This window comes from Falco punctatus (genome assembly GCF_963210335.1).
Source record: "Falco punctatus genome assembly, chromosome: 19".
Taxonomy (NCBI): Eukaryota; Metazoa; Chordata; class Aves; order Falconiformes; family Falconidae; genus Falco; species Falco punctatus.
Window position 1 is genome coordinate 761,236 of NC_137599.1, and position 10,676 is coordinate 771,911.

The 10,676-nt window shown below is 44.1% G+C and overlaps 1 protein-coding gene across 4 annotated transcripts in view; it reads left to right on the forward strand.

The window, feature by feature from the left end:
* Positions 1–10,580, forward strand: part of NSF (N-ethylmaleimide sensitive factor, vesicle fusing ATPase) — a 75,241-nt gene extending 64,661 nt beyond the window's left edge. For 3 of the 4 annotated variants that reach the window (XM_080369789.1, XM_080369792.1, XM_080369791.1), the window contains exons 18-21: positions 954–1,088; positions 1,896–2,009; positions 8,400–8,455; positions 9,072–10,580. In XM_080369789.1, the coding sequence (XP_080225915.1) occupies positions 954–1,088; positions 1,896–2,009; positions 8,400–8,455; positions 9,072–9,090 (324 nt within the window). In that variant the 3' untranslated portion in view covers positions 9,091–10,580. Of the gene's footprint in view, positions 1–953; positions 1,089–1,895; positions 2,010–8,399; positions 8,456–8,872 lie in introns of all 4 variants that reach the window. The other variant, XM_080369790.1, reaches the window with a different exon arrangement.
* Positions 10,581–10,676: the final 96 nt, after the last annotated feature.

Sequence of the window (10,676 nt, forward strand, 5' to 3'; positions counted from 1 at the left end):
TTTTAGGTTTTTTTTTTTTTTGTTTGGATTGGGTTTTTTATGATGATGAACAGAGTTTGTGTTACGAGGTTGAAATATAGAACTTGAGCTGATGCGCAGAGACAAAGAGTAAACTTCTGAACGGCGAATGAGGAGAGTACTTGGCCGGCCAGGCCTCTCCTCAGCCCATGGGCTCCTTGTGTACTGGGTTGGAAAAGGGACTGATCACAGCTGATAATCCCAGCACCTCCTTCCATCAGCCGACGAAGTTTATCAGTGTCTGAACACTGCATCGTGAAATGCAAATAGCGTTGAAATGGCATTTGCAAGAAGGACTAACAAGTTTATTTTTATTGGCAGCTGGTGTTTTCCATTCATTTCTCTATTATTTATAAACCCTGTTATTGCTCAGGCCAACTTGGAATTGGTGTGTGCACTGTCGGTTTGAACTTGGAGGCTGCCAGACATGGTGCTATTCTTTTATACAACCACACTGGCAGTGGGAAGTCTTACGAACTTAGGGCAACCTCCAGTGTTAAAGCGTGAGCTGTAAAACCACTGGAACTGTCTGTACGGTGGCAGAGAATTCACTGTACCCACAGGATTTCTAAAGACAGGCTGTTCCCCTGCGAAGTCATCTGTAATTCAGCTTTTGGGAATGGGGGTTTGTGCATGCTTTTAAATTTAATGAGGATTCAGTTATTTATAATGATGAATTTAGAAGGGAAGGGAAGGTAGGAGAGTGTGGGTGGGTCTTCTGTGGACAATAATTTTTGAACCCCCTTGGTGACATTACTCTGACTTCTGAAATGTGATCCTAGTCTTCTATGGTTGATGTTGACTACTCCAATTAATGACAGATTTAATATTATTTTTTTAAGAGGTATTTTTACATGGCCATTTTTCATTTGTGAAACTTCCCAAGGCTGGTTCTTCTCTTGCTTTTCTTGACACTTATTCCATTGTGTGGACAGGGTCGCAAGCTTCTAATTATTGGAACCACCAGTCGCAAAGATGTCCTGCAGGAAATGGAAATGCTGAATGCTTTCAGCACTACAATTCATGTGCCCAACATTGCAACAGGGGAGCAGCTGATGGAGGCTTTGGAGGTGAGAAAAAGGTCAAGGATGACAAACCAGCTCAAAATTTGCTGGAAATGAGGGGTTTTGCAGTAGCCTTGCATTTGGGAACAGTGTCCCACTTAACTGAATTACTTTTTCATACAGTAAATTAAGGCAAAATGAGAGAACTCTAGGTCTGGGGAAAAAGTCTGTGGCGTTGACGGAAAGATTCCAAGGGCATGGAAGTGGGTAATGAATATAATTGGCACACTTAAACTGAATGTGCCTGGAGGGTGCCAAGCTCTCATGAATTGGAACAACAGCGAATTAAGGTGTTTGGTGCTGAAGAGATTATAAGTTCTTCATGAATTCATGCCCTTACTGGCTTCTTATTCTATGCCATAGTGGAAATTGTAGTGAGTATTGAAGGCTGTTAAAATAAACTTAACAGGCGAATCTTTTGTGCAAACTTGCAAAGCTGCCACAATGATATCACTAAAGCCTGAAAGACACAGGCACTCTTGCAGCACTTTTGAAAACTTTCTGTGGCTTGAGCCACTGTGGACCTTCTAGACTCTAATCTGGAGGAAACCTGGAATGCATTATAAAAGAGAATTGCAAACTATTTGATTAGAGACACTGCAAGAAGAACCATTATGGAACAGAAGAATCAAAGTGTTTTGCTTTGTCTAGATATATTGCAACACATTTTCTTTCTAAGTTAGAAGATGCTTCCTAGCTTCTCGTTCCTTATTTCCTGAGTTAGGTAGCATTACTCCTCCTGACAGTGTCCTGTTGTTGATTTTTTTTATGTGTTTGGTTTTTGTTTTTTTTTTTCATTTTCCCACCCCCCAGCTCCTGGGTAACTTCAAAGACAAGGAACGCAGCACTATTGCACAGAATGTCAAAGGGAAGTCTGTCTGGATTGGTATCAAGAAGCTGCTGATGCTGATAGAAATGTCATTACAAGTGAGTATGTTTCTGGTTCAGGAAGGATGGGGTAAATAAAGTGGTCTTAGAGGTTCCTAATTGTCTGAAACCTGCTGCTTTAGTTGTGTGGTAGGAGCCTTTGAATCGGTTTAACTGAGAAAAGAGCTACATGGAGAAGACATTTTCCGAACAAAGATGTTACCAGGTCTCGGTCCACAGAGATCTTTAAAAGCCACAGTGCCTATAGGCTGTTTAGAGCTGCACTTCAGAGACGAGCATCTGGCAACTGGAGGGATTGGATTAACTTACCTTTCATGAAATTTCTTCTCTACACCCAGCATGTTAAGATTGCAGATAGCAATCACTTAGGATTTTTTTAAATTTTTTTTAAAAGAATAAGGTGCCTGTGCAGGTGTATGTGCTCTTTCCCTGAAGAAAATAAATCTGTCAGGCTGTTCAGCTGCTCTTCTCTTTATTTTCCACTTTCAGCACTTTAAAGAAAATAATTGCAGAGGGTAGAAATATGTAGCTCTTAACCCTCCCCCGCACCGATCATCTATGCCTGCAAGCCAGCCATCAAGCTTGTGCTCGACAGTATATGCATGCTAAAAATGAGAGGGTGTAGCATGCCGCCCTAATCCTCCACGGCTGACATTTCAGCGCCCTTCTGAGTCCTTCCCCCCCTCGCGCACCCTCTCTTTTCACATCAAATGGATTTAGTGCAGCTGAGTGAACTGTCCTTAGATCTTCCTAGGAGAGGCTGAGCATAAGCTAAGAGGCATGTAGTTTAGCAGCATATAAGTCATGTATCCCTCTGTTCACTATTCACAATTCTGTTAAAACTTGCACAGCACTAAGGATGTGCTCTGACTGGATGTCACCTCAGGGAATAAAGTCATTTATCTAGATTACTTTTTCCTCTTCTTCCTTGGCTTTTAATTCCATACCTACAGGCAAGTCAGTAAGTCATAGCTCACATGTATTAAATGTGTTCAAGGGGTGCAGGCCTCCAGGGACTGCCTGGCTCTGGTGCAGTCCATTTCACTTAGCCTTGACAATGGATTCCTCCTTCTGGCACGGGATATTTTCTTTTGCTGCTTTGTGGTGTTCTTTTCTAACCTGAAGGTGAAGGTTATGTAAATCACGGACAGCTCTGAATGGGGAGCGTGGGTGGAAATGCTGACCCTGGCCCTGTTCACAGCATTGGCCTGTGGCTGCACACCTGCGATGCTGTAGGTGGGAAGTCTTCATGCTGCCCTAGACTGTGCAGACAGGCAAACTGGTCTTATGCCTTTTATTTATTTATTTATTTAAACCAGGCCACCGTTTTGTAGATGAGTCCATGACCAGTCAGGCTGGGAGAAGACAGGCAGGACCGCGACTCTGTGTCGTTTCTGACAAAAATTGAACAGCTGTACAATGAAGGGCTGCTACTGCCGAGATAGGTGATTGATAATCCACTATTGCTTCTGTACGTGGATGGTTGGTAGCAAGGTGACTTACGTTGTTACAGTCAATTCAGGTAATTGTGTGATAGCATAGGCGATAGTGTATGGAAGCTAAATATGAAGATTGTTCCAAAAGGTTAGAGGTGTTTGCGTGACTCCGTCTGCTGAACTGCAGTACAGGCTCTCACAGAATAGGAGAACACTCATCTCTGAATGCACTGAAAGACCACAGTGCTATCTGATTTGGCTAGCTTTTACAGGAAAGCAGAATATCACCAAATGAGATGTCTAAGGCTAGTTCCCTTTTTCTCTGAGCTAGACCATAGCTTTCTAGAAAGAGGTTTGAATCTAAAATCCCTTAAGAATTCCAAGCGATGGATGAAATTTCTCAAAATTCAACTGATTAGATCCCATGGTGAATGAATTCTTTGCAAAAAAACATGACCTTGTTCCTTTCTCTGCCATTACTGAATCTGCGTTTTTTGTTTTATTACACTAGTAAACCCAGTATATGCTATATGTGGGTATTTTTAAGCTGTTCAAATGACTTTCAGTTTGTTTCAGGCTGAACCAGTCTATCAAAATCTGTTCTTGGCCTACCGTGAACCACTGCATTGCCCTGGTATCTTGGGTGCTTTGTTACCTTGTTTGCGAGCCTTTTAAACCCACGCTTTTTGGCAGCTTAATTTTCCTCAAACTATGTTTATTGCTATTTCTGGCCTTCTTTAATGTCAGAGAACTCGTATTTAGTGTCGCATACTTTGGTTGTCTTGTATACATTGAGTGTCCTGGAATGATGTTATGTTCTTGTTCAAAAAGTAGTCTTTGATGAATGGATACACTCATCATTTGCCACATGAATCCAGAAAAGTTTAGTTATCCTTGGCTGCAGTACATGGACCACCGGTGCCCTGCTAGCTTCACCCTGCCCTGGTGCTGGGACCCTACCCTGGGGTGCTGCTGGGTACATGAGCTGCCTTTTTTCCACAGCTAGGGCCTGGTTTCTTCTGCTTGTTTTGTCTGCCTGTCTTGCTCTTGGACATTGCTGGCAACACTCCAAAACCCAAGGTCTCTCCTCCTTGGGGTAGGAGCCTGAATGAGCCAGGCAGCTTTCCAGAAAGGCCCTTTTTGCACCTCCAGGATTTCCTGATTTGGTAACTTCTGCTTAGCATAAATAAAACTTTAGGTAATCTAAGCTGTTTGTAATGTATTTTAACTTACATGGGAACTTATTTTGAAAGGTCATCATATAATATTGCCTATATTATCTTAAATGCTGTGTCTGGACGTACTAAGAGTTTGGATTTTATGACAGGTTTACAGAAGTACGGTACTATCCAAGGGCGTGCACATCTTGGCAGAGTATCTCCTCTTCTCTGAACTGAAGATTAGTGAAGTCTTTTCAGCTGCCTTTTTTCCTCAGGGCTCCCAGGCGTGTCCTGAGGGTACTGCATTACCTAGAAAGGAACAATCATTTTCTTGCCACCTGTCTGAGCTGTGTCATAGCATCAGTCTCCACGCTGTTCTAGAACTTTTGTCATCGAGTTTGACAGCAGCATTTCTCCTTTCATAGGGCACTAGAGGGTTGGTTCAAGAGTCCTGAACCTGCTTCCTCTTTGCACTCTATTGACACAGACTTCTCCTTTCAGGGCAGATGTGACTTCTGGTTTTGTGCCTGCATTTTTTGAATACGCTTTTTGATCAAATTTGCCTCTTTGTTGCCTTTCAGCTTCCTGCTTTAGTCTTTTGGGCAAGGTATTGTACCTGCAGATAAATGCTGTTCCTCCCAAAGAGTGTAGAAACTGTCAGTACAGATTGTGGACAAAGTGTCTTACCATGGCTGCTTTATTATGTGTGAGTGAAAAGTGGTGGGGAGGCAGCATCTTGGATCTGGGGAGCAGAATCCTGGCATTGGCAAGTCTGAATTTCATCTGGTGGCACTAGTACAGGTTTTCTAGGAATGAAACTACGTTTGTTTGCATTTATCCATCTCGGATCATGTTGGCTTTTTAAAAAGAACTATCTGATTGGTCCTTTGGTGTTATTCCTGATTGCGATGCTCTTCCATGCTTCCCTAAGGTTTCACCAAGGCCCTCGTAACAGGACCATCTCCTTTGCAGGTAGATAGTATTCTTGTTCCCTGTGTCAGTCAGTGAGAGAAGTAATCTTAGAATAAGCCAGGCCCTTTGACTGTTCTGTGTGACCTTCTTTTCCAGCAGCTTTGGGCTTTCCATCAATGGCCAGAAGTCATGTCTTGCTCCACTTCGGTGTTCATGGTTCCTTGGGTCAATCTGAGATGTGAAAGATTCTTTCTTTACTGACTAAATTGCCTGGTTTTGTGGACTCTGCAAAAAGCATCATGATTCTTCACCCACTGTTCCATGCCGTAGGGTGTTGGTGTTGGCGTGCCTGGCAGCATAAACATCAGCTATGCGTGTATGGATTTTGCCGTTGGCCCGCAGCAGTGATTCTGTATGGAGTGCAAGTATTTTAAGTAGCGAGTTGCTGTTGCTCCAACCGTCGGGCTGCCTTTCACTGTTTTGTTGGATTTGCAGACTGCTCAAGATCTTAGATCATAGAATCATTCTTGTTGGAAAGGACCTCAGGACATTATCTAATCCAATTCAGACTTTTCGAAAGCATATGTGTAGATGATTACAGGCTTCTCAACCACCCTGTTTGACATCAGCATTTGACGGGACTCGGGCCTTTCCAGCTCCAACAGGAATGGATGAAGTTGGCGTTTCAGACTGTTGCCAGCAAGGTCCACTTCTTGGCATTTCATTTGCCCAGCTCTTCGACCTTTCACATGGAGAATTGGTCTGTAAGTTTGGACCATAAATGAGAAGTCAGATCTCAGAATTTGGTGGGCTGACACTTGAGTAACTCTTCTGAAGAAGTCCTTTCGGAAGTAGGCGTCTTTACTGCTGCTATCTACGAAAATGCCATGTGTCTTATCTGGGAAGGCCAGGAATTCCTCTTGGATGTACTTTTCTATTCATGGTCAAAGACCAAATGTATTTTGTCCCTTTCCTCAAATCCCTTTCTTTTACAGGCTGCCTGAAGGTTGTTGAGAGAGTGCACTGGCAATTATTTTTGCTTGAGCTTGGCCTTGGCAGCTCTGGTTCCCAGGCTTGCTTTGACTGTCCATGTAACTTAAGGTTTCAGCCACTTTTGAGCCTCCTGTCCAGGACTTGCAGTGAGCACTTTGTCTAGCTGCAGGTGATATCTGGTTCTCTAGGATAAACTGTTCATGACCACCTTCTCTTTGGGTGAATGTCACAGAGAGCAGGAAGGTACTAAACAGATACACTCTGCTAATTACACCCATAGCATTTTTTTTTAATCTTTGTCTGGTCCAACCCTCTGCTCTGACCAAGCATGAACAACTAGAACAGGTTGTTCAGAGCCAGTTGGGTCTTGACTACCTCCAAGGATGGAGATTCCATAACATCCGTGGGCAGTCCCTAACAGTGTGTGATGACCCTTGCAATGAAATGGAACCTGTGACCTCCTGCCCTGTCAACGGGCACCACTCAGAAGGGTGGCTCTCTTCTTTGCCCTCCCGTCAGGTATTGCACACATTGCTAAGAGTCACCCTTCCCTCCTCAGTCCCAAGTCTTCTCTACTCCACACCAACCAATCTTACCTCTCACAGCCTCTCTTTGTATGACAGATGCTTAAGACCTTTAATCATCCGTGTGACCCTTTGCTGGACTCTCTGATACGTCACTGTCTCTCTTGTACTGGGGAGCCTCAAACTGGACACTTTCTTCCAGGTGTTGCCACTGAGAAGAGGGGAAAAATAATCTCCCTTGATCTGGTAGCAACGTTCCCCCTGACGAAGCCCAGGATGCTGTTGGCCATCTTTGTTGCAAGGGCCCATTGCTGGTTCACATTCAGCTTGTCCTCCAGGGCCCTCAGGTCCTTTTCTGCAAAGTCACTCTCCAGCCAGTTGTCCCCCAGCCTGTACTGGTGCATGGGGTTGTTCTTGCCTAGGTGGAAGACTTTGCATTTCCCTTTGTTGAACTGCATGAGATCTGTTTTGGTCTGGGTCTCTGAGTGACAGCAGCAGCATCAAGTGTATAAAACATACCTCCCAATTCTGTGTCATTTACAAACTTGCTGAGGGTGCGCTCTGTCCCCAAATCCCGATTGTTAATAAAGAGGTTAAATGGTATCGGCTCCCATACGGATGCCTGGTGTACTGCTAGTGACTGGTCCTCAGCTGGACTTCATGCCACTGAACACAACTTTTTGAGCCCAGCAGTGTCATGGTTTAACCCCAGCTGGCATCTAAGCCCCCACTTCCCTGTTGTCTCTGTCTCGGTGGTGGGGGAGAGGCAGGACTGATCTTTAGGGGGTGTTCCTGGTTGATGGAGCCGCAGCAGAAGTTGGTACTGCAAGTTCTGGAAGCCTTGTGCTACGATTCAGCTTTCCCTTGTGTGCTGATCCCCCACGCGCAGCTTCTTTCCTCTGGTGCTGTGCTACTGGAGCTGTAAAGGGTAAGGAAGATTTTGGAAAAATTGAGGACACCTTCAGTCCCTTCTGCTCCTGACTCTGTAATCTGCTGCCCCAGCTCTGGAAAGGGGCAGATAGAAGCAGACGCAAACTGGACCTGGCTTGTCCAGAGCCAGACTAGAATTGGCAGTGTGGGGTGAAGCTAGCGTGCATATTGCCATGAAAACAGAAGTCCCTGATAGAAATCCTTGTGTACGTTTCCAGTCTGGCTCATCTCCCAGCTATGGGAGCACGCTAAGCCTGTGCTAATCGTTTTTTTTTCTCTTGGTGCTGTGCTGTATCTGCACTGCTTGGCTTGCAGGACTTCTGGATGAGCAGGCTGATCTCTGGCCTGGCCAAGGCACAGGCAGAGCAAACACACACACGTACCTCCAGCTGTCTTTGGCCTCATTTTCTTCTTGGGCTCCTTGGAAGACTGCATCATGTTGATGGAGATCTGGTTTTTTTTGTGTGTGTTTAGATGGATCCTGAGTATCGGGTGAAAAAATTCTTGGCTCTTCTGAAAGAAGAAGGAACGTAAGTACTTTCATTTTAAAGGATTGTTTAAAACTCTCCTCTCTGCTCAGGAACAAGCATTTCTTTGAGGGGAAGCTGCAGTGTAGTGTATCTGATCTCATTGTTGGCCCCTCCTGTATTTACAGGACTGTATTATCAGATCAGTTCTCCTTACAGCTATATGCTGGTTGTTTTGGGAGGGGGGAGGTCCTGAAGACTTTGAGAACCTGCATGCCTGGACTCTCTGCTTTTCTTAATTTACCTGTGACTCTTTAAAATTTTATGAGATACTGTACTGCAATTTAGCTTTCTTTAACTGAAGTAAATCAGAAGAGATTCTGCTAGAGTTAAAATCCAGCTGTTTATCTAAAATCTGGAACTTTGGTTTCTTGTATTTCTCCTGTCTGAGAGAAGGATGTCCTACTCTTTCCCCTGTAGGTGTCACAGGGAATAGTTGAGCCCAGTCTTGACAGTGGCATCTCCTAGAAAATGACTTTCTAATACATGTAGGGCAGTACCTGTGCTGGGGAAACTCACAACAGTATCTATCCTGGCTACATGTGAGTGGGTTCCAGTGTGTGCTTGATGCTTTTATACATGTGCATGCTTTCTTGATGAATTTGGCTTCTTTTGCAAGAGTTCCTTCCCTAGACTGAAGGTGGACCAAGTGCAAGATCAACAGCTGGAAAAGTGACCAACCTGGAGAATATAAACTGGGATCTTTACTCTTCTGTGTTCAACACACTGGACAAAGTGAAATGCTCCCCTGTTTCCAAGAACCCAATGTGAAATCTGCATGTTTAGTGCAATACAGTATCTTTATTCTTTGTCTTTAATATACTGATGTCATGTGGAAGTGTCTTCTAGAACACTGTGCTTCTGTCTCTGTGCAGGCGAGGCTGCGTTCTCATTTGATTTTAGCATGGGGGAAATGTCCTGTAAGTCTTGAAGCTAACGCTCACTTGAGTCCAGCATCCAGTTGCTACGATAGGAGTAAAACCTGACAGTCTGTGGTGAAGGCAAATTAAAGTACTACTCGGTCTTACCCTGATCTGATGAACGGTATCTTGTTATGCCGTCCAATGCCTCACTGAATATTGAGCCAGGCTGATAGCCTAAAGACAGTGCCCACAATAATGCAGCTCCCGAACTGCCTAGATGCTAATTAATACCTGCTTTCTCTTACATCCAGGTATTTTGTCACCTGAGGAGGGGGACTGGCTAATGGCATTAGGGACTGGAAGAAGGCAGGGAAATATGTTGATCAGAGTAGAAGGAACTTCCAAATCCAGTATTTAAGACGTTAAAACTTGTTGTTAACTCAACGAAGTTTTAGAGGTGCTGATTCCAGCCTGAAAGCTCTTCATGAGTGTGATGTAGATGGCAGCTTTGGTATTAGCCAGCCTCATTACATCCCATTTTTCTGCCATGTTACCAAAGGTTGAAATTCCTCCTTAAACAGAGAGGAAGCCAAGCTCTGCAGATGCATGAGATATGTATCGCCATGTTTTTGCACTGAAATAAAGGAATGTACCAAACTTTGCTATGTGGTCCTTCCCCAATAGTCATCTCGTGTCAGTGAGATGCTGTCGACAATGACTGCATGAGGCTACTCCCCTCTAGTTCTTTGGCTCCACACGTTTAATAAGGTTCACGGAACATACCTCAATTTGGTGGGGCATGAAATCAAAGCCATTTATGAGATCTTAGTTCAGTGTAGCTTCCTAAACCTGACCAGGCATGCTGCTAAGGGCTAGCAACTTGCACCCAACCCAGGGAAAAGAGGGTGCTTCACATTCTTTCAGGCCCAGAGGTGAAGGTACTGTAGTCCTTAGTGCGTACTCACAGAGTTGGAGTATTTTAGTCACTCCACTCAGGTTTCTTTTCATTTGACAGTGCTGTTGCATTGTGATGACATTGTGAGTCCCAGTGGTTATTATTCCCTCTAATTTTGTGTATGATCTTGTGAATTTATTTGTTCCTTTCTTCTGCTAGTCCTAGTGACAGCAGCACACGTTAACTTATATTTCAGAATAAATGATGTAAACTTTACCTGTGTCTTTGTCCAGAACTATGCTGATGAATAAATATCTGGTTTAATTGCACATTCAATGGATTCAATAAAAAGCACAACTACTTGTGATGATCTGGGAGACATCTGTGTCTTTGGTGCTAGCTGAACAGAGGTGCGTCTATGGAGTGAGGATGTATGGCATGAAGATAGCAAAGCTATTCCCAGGCT